Source organism: Suillus discolor, assembly GCF_016758755.1.
Source record: "Suillus discolor strain FC423 chromosome Unknown F5147scaffold_89, whole genome shotgun sequence".
Classification (NCBI taxonomy): domain Eukaryota; kingdom Fungi; phylum Basidiomycota; class Agaricomycetes; order Boletales; family Suillaceae; genus Suillus; species Suillus discolor.
This window is the reverse complement of record NW_024541336.1, coordinates 124,526-148,510: the sequence shown is the minus strand read 5'-3', so window position 1 is coordinate 148,510 and position 23,985 is coordinate 124,526. Positions and strand designations below refer to the sequence as shown.

The 23,985-nt window shown below is 43.8% G+C and overlaps 3 protein-coding genes across 3 annotated transcripts; 2 read left to right on the top strand and 1 right to left on the bottom strand.

Moving 5' to 3' along the window:
* Positions 1 to 15,776: 15,776 nt before the first annotated feature.
* F5147DRAFT_585766 (uncharacterized protein) lies at positions 15,777 to 16,046 on the top strand (the record flags this gene model as incomplete). The annotated part of the gene is made up of 1 exon (XM_041431889.1): positions 15,777 to 16,046. The coding sequence occupies one exon, from the start codon at positions 15,777 to 15,779 to the stop codon at positions 16,044 to 16,046; it is 270 nt and encodes an 89-aa protein (XP_041286953.1).
* Positions 16,047 to 16,876: 830 nt separating this feature from the next.
* On the top strand, positions 16,877 to 18,177 carry F5147DRAFT_657642 (uncharacterized protein; the record flags this gene model as incomplete). The annotated part of the gene is made up of 8 exons (XM_041434299.1): positions 16,877 to 17,078; positions 17,153 to 17,242; positions 17,331 to 17,604; positions 17,725 to 17,736; positions 17,907 to 17,938; positions 17,999 to 18,000; positions 18,032 to 18,065; positions 18,128 to 18,177. The coding sequence occupies 8 exons, from the start codon at positions 16,877 to 16,879 to the stop codon at positions 18,175 to 18,177; spliced, it is 696 nt and encodes a 231-aa protein (XP_041286952.1).
* A 3,867-nt stretch (positions 18,178 to 22,044) lies between these two features.
* Positions 22,045 to 23,248, bottom strand: F5147DRAFT_657641 (uncharacterized protein; the record flags this gene model as incomplete). Its single annotated transcript, XM_041434298.1, has 4 exons — positions 22,045 to 22,135; positions 22,191 to 22,262; positions 22,320 to 22,375; positions 22,760 to 23,248. The coding sequence occupies 4 exons, from the start codon at positions 23,246 to 23,248 to the stop codon at positions 22,045 to 22,047; spliced, it is 708 nt and encodes a 235-aa protein (XP_041286951.1).
* Between the last annotated feature and the right edge of the window lie 737 nt (positions 23,249 to 23,985).

The window sequence follows — 23,985 nt, the reverse complement described above, 5'->3', positions numbered from 1 at the left end:
TTTGGCTTCCGGAGTCACCGTGCTAGCACGACCTTTGGCTGCACGGGAACTGGACTTTAGGCAGTCCCGGGCAGTATGACCGGGTCCGCCGCAGAAGAGGCAGAGCTTCTTCTCCATGCGCCTCTGGCGTTCCTCGGAGGTGAGTTTACCATCTTTTCCGAGCTTGGACGTCAAGTCCGGAAGTTTGGCGGAGGAGGAAGCTGAGGCATTTCTGGACCGTCTGCCAGAATACTCTTTCCGGTCGGAGGTCGGAGCTGATTGCTTAGCAGGAGGGGCGGATGCAGAGGGTTTGGTTTCACGGGACACTTCTCCCTTGCGTTCCCAGTATTGGGCATCAATAGTCTGGGCGAGGGTTTTGTATTGGGACAGAGTGGTGGGTTTTCCTTGACGACTGATTTCATCTTTGATGCGAGCCAGAAGTCCATTGTAGAACTGATGGCGCAAAGCTCCGTCGCCCCAACCACGGACTTGGGAAGCGAGCCGTTGGAACTCTACAACATACTTGTTGATGCGCTGTCTGTTGCGCATATAGAGCTGTTCCAGCTGCATTTCCGCATCTCTGACCGGGTCATGGGGTCCGAAGTTAGTTTGGAGTTCTAACATGAACTTGGAGTAGTCATCCATCCATTCTGGACGATCCGTGAGATCATCCGAAAGGAGGTCCAGCTCAAACCATTCAAGGGCCATGCCCTTGAGGTATGATTGCGCGAAGTTGACCTTAGTGCGGCTGGTGCGGAAAGACTTCGGCTTAGCTTGGAAGTTAAGCTCACATTGGACAAAGAACACCCGGAGCTTCCGGGGCTCAGTGCCATCGAAGGTGTCCGGTTCTCGGACTTTGATTTTGGAGTCATCAGGGATAGCGGACCGGCGGTTGTTACGCGCCAGGTTATTGATTGCCTGAGAAAGGCGAAGGAAGACCAAGTCTTGTGGACCAAGACCTTCGTTTTCATCGTCAGTTGGGTCTTCTGGAGGTTCATCGTCTGGGTCACCTCCCCCGTCATCCGGTGGATCTCCGCCTGGAGTATCTTCGTTTTCCAGGAGGAATCCGGCCGGTGTGCGAGTTGGGGTTTCTGGGTGTGGACGATTCATGAGTTGAGAGATGCTGGATGCAGTGCCCTGTGCGCTAGCGTGACGCTGTGAGAAGCTAGTGAATGCATCGGCTATGGGAGTAGAGTCGCATCGGGCGGTTACTAAGCCCGCTGCGCGGAGGTTTGTCTGAGTGGTTGTAGGTGCCATGAATGTAAGTATACTTGGTAAGGTGTTGTTACGGTATATTCATTCTCTTCGCTTCTCTTTCGATACTGGACAATGGTACATGCACACGGCTCTTAACGAACGACCAATCACCTTCCAGAACCTCACTCATATCATCGCCAAGCTAACCTTCCGCACTAGTAACCACCGCTATGTTTAGATCACTATCTCTTATCAAAGCGGGCTGTCCGCACCATGGTTACTATCTCTTATCTGTTATCTCTTATCACTTACCAAGCGGGCTGTCCGCCTTCTATCTTGATACGCACTTACAGTCTCCGCTTGAACTCTCGCTATATAGTTACATAGCGTACCACATGTATTTCCTCACTTTAATCTACTGGGTTTTACCTGGAACAAGTCCTTTAGCAAGGTCTCCAACCTTGCTATCTAAGAACCACTATTCTAAGGAAGTCGCCGATACTTGCCTTAGCCAGAAACCTTTGACCTCTCACTCGAGAGAAGAACCACGTCTGTCTCGCCGAATCTCAGTCCACTCGGACTAAGACAGCTCGACATACCCCAGTCGTAACAGGTGTGAGTTCGAATATACTGTTAAGAACGTGCTCAAGGGTCGGATCCAAAGGGCTTGGCTTCAGCTCGTGCGCTGCGCCCCTTACCCGAGTACGTGCCCCTAACTTCCGAGGGCTGTTGGACTATGTCCGAAGGTTGTCGGATGAGTCCGGAGTCCGATGTCTGATGCATGGGAATTCCGGCGGACGTTCGGGAACGAGGGATAAGACTAATCCGGACAATGTCCGAACTAGAAGGAAACAGCAGAGGACTACCAGAGGTAGAGGCGGAGGTGAGAAGTCTATGGGAATCGATCCTAAGACTAGCAGAGGACGACGAGAGGAGAAACTCAAGTTGGATGGAGAAGAGAATGAGCAGAGTCTAAGATAATATTCGAACTGAGGAAGTACAAAGATTCTACAGGGTTTATATACTACTGAGGACTTAACAGAGAATCAGTCTGCGCAGTCCGAAGCTATGCGAGGCTGTGGACAGAGCATATAGACAAGTCAAACACTAGTCTATCAGAAAATAGTAAATGAAGACGGAGATGAAGACATAGGAAAATAAAGGCAGAAATGAAACAAGGTACGGAAAATGAGTATAGTCTAACTGGAGAAGGAACGTACAAAGGGATTAGGCACGGAAGATAGATGCGGGTCGGATCCGGACGATAGATAGAAGTCGGCCGGATCCAGAAGTCCGGAAATGATGTGTGTGATTGGTCTGGGTCCGGAATGCGGGATATGACAGGATCAAACACACTTGTCTTGCAAGTATAGCAGACTAGGCTGTGCAAGACCACAACTATTATATTCGGCTGAGTGCTTACTGTGTGTTGTGCTCAGCCATTGTTGTATCTTTACACCGCTCTCAGGTTTTGACTTAGCATTCCATACCTAGTTATACCTCGGCCTTGAACCTCATCTATACCTAGCCACTACTTTGCACAACTGCACTTTATCTAGTTTCCTCTTGTCTTCATTCACTCCACATCATACACTCATCAGACCTGTGGTTCCAGTCTCGCTCTCATCAGCATATTTGCATTCCAGGATTGCCTTAGTTCTTTTCCATTCCGCATCTGCTCTCTTTGCACCATACTTGAAGGAAGTGCTTTATAGCAATCCTCTCGTTTTGACACACATGACTCGCACTCAGTAGGATTTATTAGTGCTCTAGCTTTCTTGCTGGCCAGTCAATATTACTTCTCCACAATGCTGTAGAGATACAACAATTGCTGGGCACTACACAAAGTAAGTAGCCAGCAATATAAAAAGTTGTGGTTGTGCACAGCCTAGTCTGCTATACTTGCAAGACAAGTGCATTCGACCCGAGGGGTTAGCTATTTGGAATGGTCTGTAGTTAGTGAAATGATAAAACGGTCAAAAGTCCGAGCGTGGGAAACAAAGTCTGAAGGTATATCTACGATGTCCAATGCCAAAGTGTCGGGTCCGATGTTTTCGGGTTTCGGGTTAGCGGGTTTCGGGTGCGGGTTTAGCGGGTTAGCGGGAATGGCGATAGTGAACATCGGGAAAGTGAGCGGTATGCGGATATATGATAATGACGGGTATTTCAGATAGAAAGAGCGGTAATATTCGCAATGTCAACTAAGAACTACAAAATATCGGGTTTGACCACTAAGTATCGGGGAACGGCTCCCTACTACTTGGATAATGAAAATACTCGTAGTCAGTCCAATATATATATAAGTACGTAGAAATCCGGAACCCTATAGGCGAAAGTAGCGGCCGACAATTTCGGGTCCGAAGTACATGTAAACTAACACGAGGCGCTGCAGATGATGGGAAAACATGTAATAGCACTTGCTACGACGTGAGTAATGTGTGAAATAATCAACTACGCACCTAGTGGGGCTAGCAGGACGGGACGGGACACAGATAGGGCAAGTGCATGGGAAAATATCGGGTCCGATGCGGCTGAAACATCGGGTCCGCTAGTCAAAGTGTCGGGTTTGCATCGGGTTGTGTGGGTTACATCAGATAGTGACAGGCATTGAACGTGTATCGGGAAATCAGTGAATACAAGCTCGAGTGCTACAATGCTTCATAGGGTATCATGCTGTTCAGTGCCCAGGTGGCAGTTCTATTTTTTGGCCATATCACATGTATGATGGCCTTTCCTGGAATGGACTGATGGTAAGAATACAATGTGATTTATTGAAAGTGCATCCAACTGGTCTTAGCCAAATAGTTGATACAACAGAATCTAAATCTGTCTGTGTGGATTCAGAACCTGCTAAAGATGATATTATCAAGTGATCACCAAAGTCAAAATCTGTTTTTCTTGGAATGTGTGGGTTTGAAACCTGCCAATGATAAAGTTACATTTTATATGTATGCTGAGTGATGCATGTTTTTGACCTGCTTGGTCCAGGAAAATCAGATCTTGACTTTGATAACTCCTGAACTAGCAACAATGAAGATCAAAGTCTGAGAAACTGTCCATGAGCAAATATTCAATTGAGCATGTTGCAACATGAAAAACAAATGCATCATTTGACTAATTGCAAACCTGTGGGCTTTGATTGAAACATATTTTGAATCTATTGTGGCAATAATATGGAAAAGAGTATTTATGATGGGTTTTGGAAGAAAATATCCATGAGAAAATATCAGAGTGTAATTGCATAGAATAAAAATATAATCATCGGCAGGTTTCAAATCTGCAAAGTCCAAGAGACACAGATTTTAACTCTGGTGACAACTTGACTAAGACCAATGAAGATTGATGTCTGAGATACTGTCTATGAGAAAATGTTCAAGACATGTTCTCATAGAAAAAATGTAACATTCAATAGGTTTCAAACCTGTTGCGTTCCAATAGAAACAGATTTTGATTCTGTTATGACAACTACTTGGCCAAACACAACTTTGATCAGCTTGCAAGCAAACCGACCATCAGCATATTTCAAGGTGTGTTTTGATAGAAAACAAATGTCGCAACTGGCAGGTTTGAAACCTGCATGGTCCAAGAGAAACAGATTTTGACTCTGGTGATCATTTGACAATGTCATCTTTAGCAGGTTTTGAACCCACACAGACAGATTTAGATTCTGTTGTATCAACTGCTTGGCTAAGACCAGTTAGATGCACCTCTAATGGAGCCATTCACAAGTGAATCCTCAAGACATATTTATCTGCATTCTGTCAGTTTTTTTAATAATATGGTCACTGCGATTGATTTTTTTGATTCTACTCTTATTGCAAAAAAAAACATCAGACTTCTTTTGGACCTCTACTTCAAGACCTATTTATTCAGCAATTGCTCCAAAAATGTACTGATGGCAGACCATCATGGTGGGTTGATGATGTAATATTAGAACTGACAAAATGCAGATAAATGTACCTTGAGGATTCACTTCTGAATGACTTCATTGGGAGTGCATCCAACTGGTCTTAGCTAAGCAGTCAATAAAACAGAATCTAAATCTGTCTGTGTGGGTTCAAAACCTGCTGAAGATAAAATGGCAAGTGATCATTAGAGTCAAAATCTGTTTCTCTTGGACTGCACAGGTTTGAAACCTGCCAACAATAACATTTTTATTTTATGAAAATGCACCTTGACAGTTTGAAACCCATTGAATGCTGCATTTTTTCTATTAGAATATGTCTTAAATATTTAATCATAGACAGTCTCTCAGACACTGATCTTCATCAGTCTTAGTTAAGTTGTCACCAGAGTCAAAATCTGTTTCTCTTGGACTGTGCAGGTTTAAAACCTGTCAATTATAACATTTTCTTTATATGAAATCACATCTTGATATTTCCTTTTGGATAGTTTTCTCAAAAACTCATTTTAAAAATGCATATTAAGTTGGATATGATAGAGAGTGACTTGGACAATGTTTAACAGTTGATGTAGATCATAAAGCAAGCTGCTACAAGGCTAGCAGTAGAACATAGTTCCATACACCAGCTTTGAATTTTTTTTGGTTTTTCTTGCAAGAAAGTCATAATGCCACCAGAAAATTGAGGCCTTCTGATTCATTTTAAGATTCATGTGGAAAATGTGAAGGTATGATTTCATAGAATAAAAATAAAAATATTATTGTTGATAGGTTTCAAACCTATGCAGTTCAAGAGAAACAGATTTTGACTCTGGTAACAACTCGACTAAGAACAATGAAAATCAATGTTTGGGATGCTGTCTATGAGCAGATATTCAAGACATGTTCTAATACAAAAAATGCATTGGCAGGTTTCAAGCCCACACATTCCAAGAGAAACAGATTTTGACTCTGATGATCACTTGACAATGTCATCTTTAGCAGGTTTTGAACCCACACAGACAGATTTAGATTCTGTCATATCAACTGCTTGGCTAAGACCAGTGAGACGCACTTCCAATGAATCCATTCACAAGTGAATCCTCAAGGCAGTTCTTTCAATAGTATGATCACCATAATTAATTCTTAGGCCTGTTTATCTAGCAATTGCACTGAAAAAGTGCTGATGACAAACCACCTCAGTGGGCCAATGATGTTTGTGATGTCTTTTGAATTAACAACTGAGTCATGAATGATAACCGACAATGGAAGGATCACATATGATTGGACTCAAGGAGGATGTTAGAAATTAATGTTAGAACTGACAAAATGCAGATAAACGTACCTTGAGAATTCACTTCTGAATGGGTTTATTGGAGTGTATGTAACTGGTCTTATAGCCAAGCAGTTAATACAACAGAATTAAAATCTGTTTGTGTGGGTTCAAAACCTGCTAAAGATAAAATTGTAAGTGATCATTAGAGTCAAAATCTGTTTCTCTTGGACTGTGCAGGTTTGAAACCTGCCAATGATATCATTTTTATTTTATGCAATCAGACCTTGACATTTCCTCATGAATAATATATGTATTTTTTCCTGGGAGAACACACCTTGACATTGACTCATGTGTACTTTCACATTGTAGCTTGCGCTCCCAAAAATCAACATTCTGTTAGAATAAGATTGCAAAAACTGAGACCAGAGTCGAGTACTGAAGATAAGAAATGTTCAAACATAAGGTGGGTGGAAGTAAGAAGCATGCATCACCTCACCTAATTTGCTCATAGAATAAACTCTAGGTTAGCCTCCTGCCTCAGCTATCAGCTGGCAAAAAAATATATTCTGCTGTAGAGACTCATATTTTTGTAGGCTCATAGGATCAATATTTACAACTCACTTTCAGGCTCAGTTTATACACCATTATCCTCCTAACAGATTTTGATTCTGTTTCAATGTCTACTTGGCTAAGACCAGTGTGATGGAGCTCTCAGGAAAGTACACATGAGTCAATGTCAAGGTGTTGTAGCACTCAGCCTCATGCTGAGCTCATATTCTGGTATTTCCCAATATATGTCCAATGCCCGTCACACATGAATCACTTCCCAATGTAACCTGATGCTAACCCACTCAATCCGATGCAATGTGACACTTTGACTAGCAGACCTGACATTTCGGCCGCATTGGCTGACCTGAAATCCTGCACACTCGTCCTATCCATGTCCCATCCTGTGTTACGACTAGGGTTGTCTGAATAACACGAGCACAAATGTGCTGCCACATGCTAAGTGGTTCGTTTACAGGTCAACAAATGTCGAGAGGTCTCTCTGTCTCTCTCAGTAAGGTTCAAGGGCCTCGTCGAGATGAAGGGCTAGTGAGAATACGGCTAAGGTGCGGGGAGCGACTTAGAAGTGCAATCAGATGGGGAAGTCAAGGGAAAGCTAGTGGATTAGACAAGCTAGTTCTGGGTGAAACCTAGTAGATCCAAGTGAAGTAATACTACAGTGATCTATCTACTTATATATGTCTATACATAAGAGTTTAGGCTCAGCTTGTATCTGAGGATCTATACGAGTCATGGTGAGTCAGAGATAACCAGTATATGAGGTAGTCCATGAGGTAAGATAAGATACATGAGGATCAACCTCTGATCAAGTGTGAGGTGCCTAGAGGCGCTCCGGGTCTACATGAGGCGCCATGAGGCAACATGTGCCGGTCTAGGTGTATATGAGGCAGACAGCCTTCATGATCGTCAGGGACAGGCCTTCTAGGCCAGGGGGATGTCATAGCGGTCCAGACCACTGTCATTCTAGGTCCTGGTAGTGTACCGCCACGTCGGTGAGTCTAGCAGAGCGGAGACTCATGCAGATGTTAAAGTTGACTGTAACATCCTGTCTTACTAGCCCCACTAGGTGTGTAGTTGATTATTTTGCACATTACTCATATCGTAGCCAGTGCTATTACATGTTTTCCCATCGTCTGCAGCACTTCGTGTTTGTTTACATGTACTTTGGATATTCTGCTGCTACTTTCGCCTATAGGTTTCCAGATTTCTACATACTTGCATATATATTGGACTGACTTTGAGTATCATTCATCATCCAAGTAGTAGGGAGATGTTTCCCAATACTTAGGGGTCAAATCCGATATTTTGTAGTTCTTAGTTGATATTGCAAATATTACCATTCTTTCTATCTGAAATACCCATCATGATTGTTAATCCACATACCACTCGCTTTCCCAACATTTGCTATCACTATTCCCCATAGTCTGCTGAACCTGAACCCAAACCCAAACCTGCTAACTCACTAAACCCGAAAACATCAGACCCAATGCTTTGGCATTGGACTTGTATACCTTTGGATATTGTTTCCTGTGCTCAGACTTTTGACCGCATATTGTTTCACTAACTACAGACCTATTCGAACAGCTAACCCCTCAGGTCAAATGCACTTGTCTCACAAGTATAGCAGACTAGGCTGTGCAAGATCACAACTAATATATTTGGCTGAGTGCTTACTGTGTATTGTGCTCAGCCATTGTTGCTTACTTACATCAGTCTGCATCATTAAACAACCTCGCTGTTCAACTCTCCTCCCACTTTGACCACCGAGGCAATGAGAAAGACTTAGATGAGGTTATTAGACTTGTCAGGGAAGTGCTAGCTTTGCTCCTGATTGGTCATACAGATTAGTCTGTGTCATTAATCAACCTTGCTGCTCAACTCTCCTCCCGCTTTGACCACTGGAAGAATGAGGAAGACTTAGATGAGGCTATCACACTTCACAGGGAAGTGCTGGCTTTGCTCTAGGTCAGTCACACAGATTGGTCCATATCATTAAATAATCTTGCTCTTTGACTCTCCTCCCACTTTGACCACCAAGGCAATAGAGAAGACCTCGATGAGTCACGAGAGAAACTATGTTGTGCATTGACTCTGTTGATACAACACGATCCTTGTCAATTAATGGTCCATGAGTCACTAGTTAGGGTTTATCTATTATTCCATCATTCAGAGCTTGATGGCACTGGTGTGGGCAGAAATACAGACAGTCTAAATGCTTCCATCCATCATATCAAGACAGCAGCAAATATTGTCTCTGGAGGCTTGCTATCCCACCTGTGGTGTAAAAGAAAGATATGGGCTGGGCAAGTACAGAGGAGCAATATGTTTGGCCTAAGGGCTTCTGATGATGCCAGAGCTCAGGAGGAAGTGAAAGTAATGCAGACAACAGCAGGTAGAAAGTGGGAAATCTAATATCAGGAGTTTTTGACAAAACTACAGCCTGTGACTACCTATCAGAGGCATCAGGCATACTGGGATAACAAAACAGTGAGTATTCAGTAGAAACTGTGTAGGGTTTGAAGTGCAGGTGTCAGGATACTAGGTGAAGGAAAACATGATTAGGTAAGCAGTAAAAGTGCAAACCTATTATAAGGAACATGACTGTAAATAAAGGTGTAACAAAATAGGCCAATATGAGCTTAGCTAGGGGCTGAGTGCTATAGCAGGCAAGTATATGTTAGGTGTACAATGTTAGTCAACATTCACATGGCACTCAGCTGGAGGCTTATGCGATGTAAGTACAATAATTCTGATGGTGATTCAGAACAATATGTTGGGTCTTATAGAACCTAGCTGCTATTCGACTCTAAAGGGTTTCTAGACTAGGTTCAAGGCTCAGAGGAGAGGAAATGTCATGAAAACTGCTAAAGACTCAGACTCATACTGGTAACTGGTGAAAAGGTAACTTTCTTATATAAGCTAAGATGCAAACATAATACTAAGTAAAACAGTCTCTACAAGCCTAACCAGGAATCAGTCCCTACAGCAACCTCTGTGCAACTCCTAGACGCTTACATATCTGTGACAGCCTCCATATTGTCTTGTTATAATATCATGATGGAATTCCCACCCACACTTGCTATGAATGCTGCTTCATGTACTCTTCATACTAGTGATGTAGGTTGTGCTGTGGAGCTGCTGGTGCAAGGCAGGGCTATCATTCTGACCCAAATGGTACAACTCCACATGCCTCTTGATGGCCTCTAGACTTGCAGCAACCATATACTAACTTTGATGAAGAGATTCAGAGAACTCAGCTCTCTCCTTGATAAACCTCTTGTGAATCATTCAGAAGGCACCTGAAGAGTTAATGCTGAAGCAGAAGAGACCCAGTACAGAAATCTAGTGAAGAATTGGAATGGAACTGTAGAAGAGATCTAGAAGATTGAGGGCTTCTCTCACTTTCTACTTCTCCTCTTATTCTCCAATCTCTAAGATGCAGCTCGCAATGGACTCATTATTGTGCTCATTGCAAGCACATTGTCTTGTGATGCCATCATCATCTTGTACAAGCAACCTCCCACTAGCATTCAACTTCTTATCAATATCCAGAAACTCATCAAATTGGCATTAGCATTTCTAAAAGCAGTCCCTAAAGACACTGGCCCCAAAAGGAACCAGTGAGTGCTGATGGAAGCTTTGAGAGAGCTATGGGATGTTGTCGTCCATCCAGTGGTTGACAATCTGGGTGGACTCACATGACAAGGTTCTCAAATATAGTGATGCCTGACATCTGTCTTCAATTTCTTGCCATTACATCATGCTGCTGGCAAATACAGGAAAGATGGAGAGTCCCTTTCATAGCACTACATTTCTTCATACATGCCATCACTCACTGCACTGATCAAGGCTCATGCAAGTCATGATAGGTCCCTGTTGATACTCTTTGTCACCATTGGTCAGAATCACTCAGCTGGTGCCTTGTTCACTTTGGATCCTGTCACTGGAAGCATGAAAGACTTTTTCAGCAAGAAAAATGTTGAAAAAGGTTTAAATACATCACTAATTTCAATATATTTAAACCTTTTTTACAAATTTTTCAACATTTTTCTTACTGAAAAAGTCTTTCATGCTTCCAGTGTGTAGAGCCTGAGCTGGACTTAGTGCAGAGACTTATGCCTGCTCCCCTGACTGTTTCATTCTCCAAGATCATCAGTATTAATGCCATGAAATCGACAGCTCTTGGTGCATTGCAAGATAATACTTGGTTCCATCTCGCATGTCACAGGATGCAGAGAATTGATGAACCCTTTAAGTCAGCCTTTCTTATGTGTGACCAGCCACTTTCACTCCTTGATGTCGCTCAAATGAATCTGTCTTAGCATCAGTTTGCATTTCTTTCTGCCTGCAAAACCACAGTAGGTGTCCCTAGAATGCCTGACAAAGTAATACACCTGGTGGCTGGCCTGCAATTTGCTGGAGTTAAGAGAATTGTTGGGACATTATAGAAAGTTGATGACAGTACTGTACAGTGCTTAGTCAAAGCATTCTACACAAACTTGTGTGGGGATGGTATGATGAATTCCAAACGAGTTGCCCGAGTGCTGCATAGAGCAGTCCAGTCATTGGCTAGTGACAAGGACATACCCATGGCCCAGTAAATAGTATTTGTGCATTTTGGCATATGATCAATTTCTTATGTCCCCCCACCTTGTTGATTAAAGCAATCTTGAGACAATATGATGACTTCACATCTAGTCATGACCATGCAGAACTTGTTGCCAAAGACTTTGATATTTCAGAGTTCGAGACTTTATATCTCAACAATATTTACACCTGATTTTGACTTCAATCTTGTATTTTCCTTTGTTGCCTGGTAATAGTTTGTGGGTAAGAATGAAGTTGCACAACACTGATCTGGCCTGACACCTCATGAGGCAAGACACAATTTATGATGGACATGATAGTTGGGTGTCTGAATTGCACAAGGACGTTGAATGCACTTCCACTTAACATGCAAACACCAAAATCCAGTGCTGGTGAAGAGCTTCACCCTGTAATTGGCATTTCCATCCATTGCTTGGATTTAAAGATATTCATTGATTTCTGATGTAGATTTCTGAATTGCTATTCAGTCACTACAAGTAAAGAGCTGAGGGGTTATGCGATGTTTAATCATCAGAGCAAGCCTATGCACAAAGAGTGATAAACCACAAATGAGTCGCAAATGACCTATTGTATGTAAAGTGTCCACCATTTTGTACTTGGCGACAGAAAGAGAGCTTTGAGAAAATATTTATTCGAATTGGAAATTGTGTTATCAAATCGTAATACTGCATATGCACCAATTCCCGACTACTCTCGACCAATCCTATTTGTTGATCATATGTGGTCTCATTTCCTCATCACTACATATATGCAATCCAAGCTAGCCACCACTCAGAGCAACATGCTTCCCTGGTATAATTTGACATGGTGGTATAATACCTGCATACATTTATAGCCTGGATCCCTCTGTCTTTTGTATAGCTACACTGAATATCCTGACAAAGTTTGCACAATACATTTCTAAACAATGAAATTATCAGTCACATGAAGAGAATCAAGATGGAGTTCAACATATGAGAATGGCCAATAACAAACAGTCGACAATCTGTCTAGTACTGAGCACATATGGCACAAAAAGAGGCGACAGTCCACCATGAAGCTCTCAAATATGCATCCTAGCACTCAATCATAGTATGTTTAGGAATGAGGACTGACCATTGGTTCTGCCATTCAATGGTCTGCACAGCCGCAGCTGACATGCACAACTCTTTTTTGTTCGCGACAGATACACTCAGACAATATCAACAGATAAGAAGTCAAGCTTGAACAACAGCAGACCCATATTCAAACTCCAATATACAGGTGATTAATTACAATGCACACACTGCCAATATATTGGTGAATGGACTGCATGCAAGCCAGATGTCACATAAGACAGGAGAGCCTATGAGTTGCAGGTATAACACATGAGCACAGATGTAGCAGACCAAGCTGTTGGAGGTTTTGGAATGAGAGCAACTATACACCACAGGTAGATGGGGTAAAGGTGATCTGTAGATATAGTCACATATGGAGGTAAGAAGGATATTGTGTAGACAGCAAACAAGAAGATCAGTGTTCAAGGCAGCACACTATCGCAATGATAGACATATGTAGGAGGAGCCAGATGATGAAGCACTGCTGCCACCTCTGTGCCATAAATGTTTTCAAAAAAAAGCAGGAGAAAATGATGATCATATTCAACTGATAGGTTCACTGATGTGAATTCACTCAATACTTACTTTGGACATAGACTTCGTGATGAGAGTAGCACATAGTTCAAGGAAATAGTAGGAAATGGCGGCAATGAAGTTCGACGGATGGTGAAGGTTTTAGACGACAGAAAGATATGACCACACTGCATACACAGCATGAAGGTGATAGAGATAGATAACATGAACGCAAGCTGACATGATGTTTCCCACAGGATTTTTTGTAGAGAAAAAGATATTTCTTGCAAACAGAACCTAGACTTGTTGTGACTCATCGGGAATTAGATTTGCCCACAGTGTCAACCTGCTCACTAAACTTCTTCAGCACGGAAGATGTTTCTGCCTCAGAGGCAGACTGAGTTCTGGGGATTAGAGGTGTTATGGTACCTGGAGTGGAAGGTGTGGATGCTTGGTCTAAGCTATACTCGATATCATTCACATTAGCAAACTCTTGGTCTGTTATGTGAGACATTTCTCAGTCTGGGAATTTGATTACTGTTGAAGTTAGGCTTTCTGGATTTGAACAATCTCAATCCATGCTGAGGAGAGCATCCAATGAGTAGGTGATCCCTTTACTCTTTCAAAAGAATTTGGTTTTTTTGATACTCAACTCAAGCTTGTCAGCATCCTTCGTAAACTTTGGTATGACATCGTCGGCCCCATAGTACGAGCCCCTAGAGTATCAAATATCTGCCCTGGTTTGTGTATCTGGTGGTGTCCCACTTCATGCTGCTTCCTCTATATGCAGCAGGAGCTTACAAGAAGAAGAGAGACAGTCTGTCTTACATCTACATATCCTCGTACACCCAACTTTTGTGACTCTTGTTTGTGCAAGACAGCAGGTTTCTTGAGATGCATCCCCATGACATTTTGTGGCCAATGGTCAAGGAAAACCAGATAGAGGGAGTCCACTTGAATGTAGAACTCCCGAGCTAGCCATTGTCACCAAGTGTCTCAGGCCCATCATGTTGTCCTTCACGTAGCTTAGGACAGCGACGCAATGGTCAAGGGTGCATTTGACGCACTGAACAATCACCAGTGGCTTCACCTGGCTTGCTATGGAATGCCTGATCAACAATGACCATTTGAATCTTCCTTCACAATGTGTGATGGGCCGTTGACGATTAAGGACATTATCCAATCCAACTGGCAGGAGTTGCAGTTTGCATTCCTGTCAGGTTGCCACACTACCATGGGAATGAACAAGCTGTCAATAAGGTGTTTTTAATAGCAGTGATACTACTTAATATGGCATCAGCTGCCTGCTCTGCACGTGTAGCAGCTGCCAATGCAGACATTGTAATATTGATGTTCTCGGTGTTACGCACTCAAATAGATCTGTTAGGCGGAGCCCTAAGAGGGGCGTCGTCCGCTAACGTTCGTGACGTAACCGGAAGGATCCGGTATAGCAAGTGATACTGGCGACGACGAGTCGGCAGTGATCACAGTACGCGCGTGTCACGTGACTTCTGAGACAGATGTCTTAGAAGTAGCTCAAGGTAAGGACAGTCTTGTCCGAACAATGAGGTCGATCGAGGTAGACTTAGTCGCGATGAGCAACTAAGAAAAGATACTAGAGACTGAAGCCAAAGGGGCGTTCAGAGGGAAGTATGTTCCAGGGAAGATTGAGTAGATTCAAGTTAGAGAATCTAGTACAGGGTGACCAACTACTTATACTAAGTGGAGAGGGTTAAGGGCAAGGCTACCGCACAGTAGGTAAGGGTAAAGGGGAAACGAGAATGGTATAGGTGCGTTGGCAACATAGCCGGATTAGTGATGGGTGGTCGAATGTGGAATGAGACCGAGAAACGTTGGAACGAGCCAACGGTAAGAATACAACGTGCGGGAATCCGCAGTCAGAAGGAACAGAATGAGGAAAGCCACATTGGTGGCACGAGTCAGACTGAGTCATAGGTGCGGGACCACATTGGTGGTCGAATCAGGAGAGGAACGTGCGTGCACGTGCATAGAGGCGGGCGATGCGAGGGACGGGAACGGTCCCGAGGATCCGGTCAACGGAAAGTCGGTAAAGGAGGACAAGCCGGTAGATGGTGAGGGCAAGGATGAAGGGAAAATGATAGGGGGGCCACGTGACCGATGTTACTTGTAACACTCAGTGCTTGCTGCCATGTCTGACTTGAGTCTCGCTAAGTCTTCCATGTTCAATTTGAGGTTCTCTGATGTGGTGAGTATGGTAGCCATCTGGGGAGAGATGGCTGCAATGACATGTGCTGATAGTGATGATGAGAGGTTGGCCACAATTTGGGCTGAGAGTGAGGTCATGAGAGATTCAGCGAGTTGCTGGGCAGTTGATGTTGGCATTTGTGTTTGTTCATTGGCGAGGTTGTCTTCTAAAAGTATTGCAACAGCTCTGAGTCCTTCTACGACTATGTGGGGAATACCTGTATATTGGGTGATGTGTAAAATTGTTAGTAGTAAGCTTTCATTTGACATTGGTTCGCCCATATGACAGAAGGGAGACTTCTCTAGAAATGTGATACTGCTTTCTTTATCCTTGACATTGTATTCTTGCTGCATTATTTCATCTTTCATTACCAGTAATGAGACTGTGTTACGATGAGATGCTCTGGTTCTGTTTGTGGGAGTAGGAGCACAGGTGCTCGTGTTGCTGGTCCCCATGGGCGATAAGAAGAGTCCCGATGAATCGATACATCTCACTGCAGCAATGCAATTCTCTGTATTTCACAGTGTGATCGGTTCCATGTGGTCTGTTGATGGTGAGGTTTCACAGGAGGTTGTGTCTAGTTTTTACGACAACCTGGTCGATGATTCAGGGAGATTGGACTGCATGCATGCTGCAATGGTGTTGCACAAGGCTGTGAAGAAATTGCGGCACAGTGATATTCCACTGGAACAGCAGATTGTATTTGTTCACATTGGTGTGTAGTTAGAGACATATTATTCCATTTTCTGTATTTCTAGTTGTTTTTATTCCCTCGCTCTGCTATTGCTTACTTATTTCTGCATGATACCACTTTGTTGTTCTGTACTGTACTAGTGCCACATGAGTATCAAAAAACCACTGACGGCCTCAGGTATTGTCAGCACTCACGTTCGGACAAGAGGTCAGGTTGATGCCATTATTAGAGTAGCCATCCCACTAGTGATGATTCACAGGCCGAGTTGATCTGGGTGAGTAGACTTGTATTGAAACTTTGAAAGAGCAACATGAAAATTCAACTATTTTGCAGCAGAGTCAACACTGGTCCCTGATGACCATTACTATGTACCTTGGTGTATGTAACTCGTGACAAAAATATGGTTGGCAAGTCATGGTATTAACTTCAAAATATTCCAGGTGCGCTACATCAGAATGATATACTATGCCATATATGTTTCGGAGGACATGCAATCAGCCTTTTCCTAAATAGTGGCCACCATTATTCACAATCAGCATCTGTGTTCTGTGTCTGTCTCATCATATTCCAAAGTCTCCATGTGTGTTCTGATTAGGGATCTGCACAGGTACGGGTAACCTGCGCGGGTCACGGGTACGGGTACTACTGGGGTACGGGTACGGGTCGGGATTCTAAGACCCGCGCTCTTACCCATACCCCAGCTATACCCGTGCCTTCCATAAATGGTAATTTTTTTGGCATGAAGAACGTCAACATTCACCAAGTCAGAAGTTCCCATTGACCATTCTTGGGCCGTCTCTTAATCAAAAGGTGCGTTTTTACAATTTTCTCTAAGGTGTGTGTATTGTGTATTTTTATAATGCTAACTACCTTGTCCTTTTCTTCGTTCCTACCTCTCGTCCTCACACACTCCTCAACTGCAACCGTCATCAACATCTTTGCTCACCACGCCACTATCAACATCTTCGCACCCAGCATTCCTGCGTGCACACTACAACTGGCACCACCACCAACACCAGCACCTAACGCGCCTTCCCAAGTCCACCAACTCCACGTTCACAGTGCGCACGCCCGAAATGCATCAACAAGTGTTGACACGATGCAAACGCACACAGACGACACACAAAGATGAAAGGACAAGAGAATCGAAGAAGGGAGAAGGGATGGTATAGAGATGAAGGAGGAAAGAGGAACTCGAGGAGACGAGACTTTGGGCACGCTGGAAGTGAGTACTCACATTGAAGACTCTACCCCCAGCAACAACAATGACGTCATACGTGTCACGTCGCCGGCACCTATCTTTGTGCGCCCAGCACTTGCACCACCACCAGCACTTGCACCACCACCAGCATTCACACCACCACCAGCTTTCACGCCAACACCACCATCCATGTCACCTTCGCCATCATTCACACCACCATCTTTGTCATTCGCGCCGGCACTAGCGCATACCCCAGCGACACCATCACCAATGACCACTACGCCATTCCCAACACGACAGACGCCATGCGTGAATGCCCAGCACACGCCCCTCCTCCTTCTTGTGCCTTCCACATATGTTCAAGTCACATCAGCATTCGCTGACATGTGCTGGACATATGTGCTAAGCACTGGCGGCTGACAATCGATAATGTAGGTGCCTTTTTCATTGTTTTGATATTATCATTGAGTAGCTATTGTACACTGTGTCGTAAATTTACCATATAGTATCTATGACCCGTGGGTACACCCTTGATGGGTTGTATCCCGGGTCCTTACTTCGCTACCCACTGTGCAACCCATACCCTTGCTGCGGGTGTGGGTTTACCTCGGGGTGCGGGTGCAGGTTGACCTGCCAACACCCGGGGGTTCACCCGTGCGGATCCCTAGTTCTGATTGAGGGCACACAGTTTATGTTCCGACAATCCTGGTGACCAATATGGTGAGTATTCTTTGTGAAACCTATAGGTTATTCTCATTCAATCAACACATCACTATGTAGGGGTGAGTGAAATTCTCAAAAAACTGATTAAAGATAATGACTTCCAAAGTTCCAAAGTTCCACAGTTGTGAGTTTCTTTGAAATGTGTGCTCCTCCGAGACTAATAACTTATATTACTTGATTTATCAGGCCATATTATATCCAAGGCAATAGAATACATTAATGATGCGCAAATATAATGCTGGGTGGTGAGCTACACATTTTTGTGATATTGACTTCATCAGCAAACTATTGATTTCATGACAGGCGCCACAGGTCACACAAGGTTCCACAAGGTGCCACAGGCTTACAAACTTCACAAACATATAATAAAATATGACACCACTGATGCTACTAATGTCTAGATATAATACAAAACAACATAAATACTGTTACGGTATACTTACACCCCTACCTTTTCTTTCACTACTGGACAATGGTCTCTTGTTTCCTCTGTCACTGAAAGGCCAATTACCTTTCAGACCCTTATGCACATGGTTGCCAAGGCCACATTCCGCGCTAGCAACCATCACTATGCATAGCCCTTATCTCTTCCATCAAGCGGGCTGTCCGCACTATGTTTGCTATCTCTTATCTCTTATCCATCACCAAGCGGGCTGTCTGCCTCTTATCTTGATACATCATTTACAAGCTCCGCTTGAACATTGGCTATATAGACATGTACTTTACCGGTTATATACTTCACTTGAATCTACTGGGTTTTACCTGGAAACTCGTCCTTTAGCAAGGTCTCCAACCTTGCTATCTAAGAACCATTATTCTAAGGGAGTCGCCTACACTCGCCTTAGCCAGAAACCCTTGATCTCTCATTAGAGAGAAGACCTCCGTCTGTCTTGCTATTAGCAGATCGTCCATTTGGACTTAGACAGCTTGACTCATCCCAGTTGTAACAAATACTTGAATTTTAACAAGTATTCATATCTCTTGCTAACTATGTTATGCCTAAGCTTGTACAACTTGTACAACCTGTGCTGAGATTTGATAAAATTACTAGTTTTCTAACCTTATTATGGTCTCTACTATCCCTAAAGCCCTGATTTTGATGCATATGCTAAGATATATATTAATCTTTACTGTACAAGATCTATTTGACTCTGAGTGAAATAGGATGTGTTAAATAAATTAGTTCATCATTGTATTGCAATAATGTGATGTTAGTGTAGTGTTATTTATGTAGTAGTGAATAGAATGGTAGTGTTGTGGTAATAATAATTTGACTAGATTGACTTGGTGAAATTTTCGCATTTTTGACATGTGACATTGGGATATATTGGTGTTATTGTTGTGATATATAGATGGTCTTGTGGCCTAGTGGTAATGATGATGCAGTTATAATTGCTAGAGACCTTTGGTTCAATCCTTACCAATTGCAAAATATCCTGTGTAAAACAAATTACATGATGTGACCATGTGACATAACATGGTGGCATATCTTTTGGTATTTGTGCTTTGAAATCCACAAGTCCACAAGCTTTACAAGGTGCCTTGTACAAGCCTGCACAAGGGGGACTTAGCTGTAGGTTCTGTGAGTCTGTACAAGCCTGTACAATGCTGTACAGACCCCCAGTAGTTTGCTGATGTTAACTGAAATATCAGGCAAGTCATCATGATTGTTGGGTTATGTGCCATGTATAGTGCTGCCGAAGTTCGGTTCAGTCCGGTTCGGAGAGTGATTTTTCTGAACCTCGAACTTTACAAAACTTCGGTTCATAGGGACAGCCCAAACCTCGAACTGAACTTCAGTGAACGGGTTCGGGGGGTCCAGTTCGAGTTCAGAACCGGTTCGAACCATGAACCAAATGAATATTGCAAAAAAAAACACATGACAAGTAATTATACTAAAGATCTACTGCTGCAAGTTCTGCATGAGCATGAGCTGAAATATGACCCTCATGATAAGCACTCTTAAGTAACTGCAGTGCCTCGAAGACCTCTGGGAGCAATGAGTTGCAACGTGCTGTACCAGTAATGCCTCCGCTCGAGAACGCGCGCTCCGATGCAACTGCTGAGCCCTGAATTGCAAGGTAGTCTTTCGCAATCTTGGCCATTATCGGATATTGCAAAGAGTGACGCTATATTTAATTTTGTTAGCCTCTCATGCAAACAAACAAGTAAATAAATATAACACACCCCCCACCATGCAACTGGGTTCTCGACATCCTCCAGAGGAGCACAAAGGTAATTGGTGAGTTCTTGTCGTGGGTGTTGGTGTGCGGCGTCGGTAGCGAGGCGTGATTTGATGGCGTCGCGCATCCAACTATGCCCGTATGAACCTTCACGCACCAATGCATGTGGTGCATTCTTTGTCACATCAGAAGCAACCGCTGGCATTGACTTTGAATATTTATCGAACTAAAAAAATGTTGTCAGTCAAACAAGTTCGCATAAGGGTAGATAAACACTTACTAGGTTTTCGAGGCAGGCCATCCCATCCTCGAAGTACTGTGTATCCCATTTGTCTTTCGCGTATGCTAGTTTGTAGTTAGGATCCAAAGCTATATAGTTTGAATCAGTAGATGCGGCTGATGAGTTTAAAAGAAAAAACTCACCGAGACAGACAAAGTACACGTCCGTGTCATCAGTTTTACGATACCACTTGCGGATGTTTTCGAGACCCAAGTGAATGGTGTTGGCAATACCATTGAACTTCGAAGCCTGGGCCATATTTTCCCAAGTCTCTTGAAGGAACTCGAGAATCGGAATAGTACGCCATACAGTGGGCTGATGAGTCGCCGAGAAGCTCTGCTGAGCATTAGCAGGCTCCTATAATGTAGAAATTAGTTAGTATAAACGAACCAGAAAAAAGAGAGGCTCACCTGGAGTACATCTCGCATGAGCTCCAACTTCGACCACTCATGACCTGAGAGCTTGAAGTCTGAATAGGATTTACCGTGCAGTTTCGGAACCTCGTCACTGTCATCTGCAAGTTGAATGAACCTATTGACGCCCTAAAAAAATCAATGTCAGTTAGTGTGGAAGATACCGAGACAGCGTGACTTACCTTTCGTAAGCGCAGCATTCGCTCCAACATGTTGAATAGGGAGGCCCAGCGAGTCCGAATCCACTTGAGAAGCTCGAGGGTAGGGACACCTGCCTCACCACAACATTTGTGGAAGAAGACACGAGCTTGGGGTGACTTGCAAATCTAATAGATTACATTAGCTAAAAGTACTGAGAAAAGTTTTAAAAAAGCTTACCTGTGTGATGAGTGCAAGTGCTTTGCCAACAGTATCCGCTATGTCGTAGTTGTCATTGTGCTCTTCGTCAGCGTCGTTACCTGTAGGGCCAACCGCTTCGACAAAATGCTTTGCCGCTAAATGAAGGGCATGCTCCATACAACTAGACAGACATAAGTATCTATAAATCTGAAACAATGAATACTTACCGCACACGATGCTGATCGGCATTCCATTGTTCACTGGATGGATCAATCTCATCTGCGACTACTTGGATAGCAGTATCGTTATTTGTGGCGTTGTCTGCAGTGAACCAACCAAGCTAAATTTCATCTTGTGAGGTGTGATCTAAAACAAGGAAGAAAAACGCACCATTTTTCGAACACCGTACTCATCAATAACCTCCATTAAAATGCACCCAATGTTGGCACCACTATGGTTTCCTTCAATATACCTGAAAGCAAGCTGATCGGACTTCAGCTCCCACTCTTGGGGCTTGTCAGCGGGAGCATCAATATAATGAGCTGTGACTGATAAGAAAGGGTCGCCTATGAGAGATGTCCAGGAGTCAAATGTCATTGATATTTTGCTATCAATGTGCGCGAGCTTGTCCTTGATTGTCTCGACAGCGAGTCTGGCTCTTTTGAGGATCTCCTCGCGGGTTTTCGTACAGTGAGGAATGGCACCATCAGAAAGATTGGGGCGAAGATACTGCAAGAGGCGACGGAAAGGCCCTTTGTCGATGAGCTGGATGGCTTCATCCTCAGAGACGATGAGCTCAACTATGTAGTCCATCAAGCCCGCCTTCATGAACTGAGGAATTTTGGGGGCAAGTGACCCGTCCAATGTTTTCTGGTGCTCGCTGGAGTTTCAGACACTTGCAGGAATAGCATGTTCATTCAGCGCGATATCTTGTGCCTCGCATCGGCTCTTGTAGACCGGGAAATGACACTTCAGATTCCTGTTATATTGTTGGGTTAGTTGGCATTAAGTTTGCAGGTAGTGAGGATACTCACCTTGAAATGTGTGTACGGCGCGTAGAAATACTACCTTTGAAAAACGATTGATGAGCCGGCAGCCCTGCATCCCTAAGGTACATGTCAGTATCCTACAAGGCAGATTTTATGGTGCAGAAATTTACGTACTTGCAAATATTGCACCACCAGCCATCCTCAGGTGTCCCAGTGTCTGGGTTGAGACGCTGAAGGTACAACAATTCAGATGGTGAGTCTGAACAATGTTGGGTCTTGCAGAACCTAGCTGCTATTCGACCCTAAAGGGTTTCTGGACCAGGCTCAAGGCTCAGAGAAGAGGAAATATCATGAAAACTTGCTGAGTACTCAGACTCATACTGGTAACTGGTGAAAAGATAACTTGATTATGTAAGCTACAAAAGTGCAAACATAACACTAAGGTAAAAACAGTCTCTGCAAGCCTAGCCAGAAATGAATCCCTACAACGCCCTTTCTCTTCTGTGAAAATGGTCCAGAGATCGGCTGTGCGATCTGTCCTCCTGGATGTTTGGCGGGCCTGACAATGTTGATTAGAAATGTGTCCGTAGATTATAATTAAGAAAAAAATGTACCTGGCGGTCTGCATCTCCGAGTGACTTGGTCTTCTGGTATGCTTCCTCGGTGTCGTCGGCTTCTTCGGCTTCGTTACCGAGATTGTTAGTGTACTCTGAATCATCAGCGGATGAGTCATCTCCATCGGCAATGGGAGGGATGAGGTTGTCATCTAAGTCATCTTCCTTGGGAGCCGCTCGTATGTCAACTTTTTTGATGGGTGCATCGTCTGCACTCGATAATGCCCGTTTGCGTGGGCGCGTGCCTGAAGACAACTCAGGTGAAGTGTTATCAGCTGCTCGAAGACGAGCAGAGGGCTTGAAAGGGCGAGAAGAGCGTCGAGTACCACCTTTGATAGATGCCGGCTGCCTTCCACCTTGCATAAGGACAGCAAGTGAGTCTTTGGCAGGAGGAGGAGTAATTGGTGTGTCATCATCCGCATCGTTGAACCATTGAATTTCGGAGGCATCCTTCAATGCCCCATCAGCACCAACAGCACAGTTGGTCATTTTGCGAGAGAAGAGAAAGGTACTCACCTCAGATGTGCTATTGGTGATCCCTTTATTTGGACCTTGAAGGCCCGTGCACCTACAATGTAAGGCAACAATGAATATCTCCTAGAAATTGAACATATTAGCAGTTGAGATGGGCGTTGCGATACTGTATATTAGCTATTGACAGATTGAGAATGTCAAAATAAGAAAAATTGGATGGGAAATTAGAGAATAAGCAAGATGGGGAACATACATACCAGTGACATCGCAGGACCGATCCCACTGTGATGAAGGTCAATGACAAGGATCAATTGTGGGGGAAGGGAGCACTGAGTGGGACAACGTATGCAACACTTGAACCAAGCGTGCGGTATCCGCATGTTTGATGTACCGACTATGTGGTAACCAACCAAACCTTGATGTTACCTTATTGGTTCGGACCGGTCCGGACCAGTCTGAACCCGTTCACAATTTGTCAGTACTGATCGAACTGCGAACCTGACCAGAAGTCTGGTCCAAGGTCTCCAACGGACCTTGGACCAAACTTCTGGTCCGGTCCAGGGAAGTCCAGGTTCGAACCATGGTTCTGGACCGAACCGTGGCAGCACTAGCCATGTATCAGAAATCCAGATGTGTGCTGATATTCCTCATTGTTGTCTTCCCCGCTATAAGAATCGCCATTGGAGTAATGAGCGCAATAACAGTGAGTCATTTTGTAGTTGGTAAGGATTGATTGTGGATAAAACATTCAA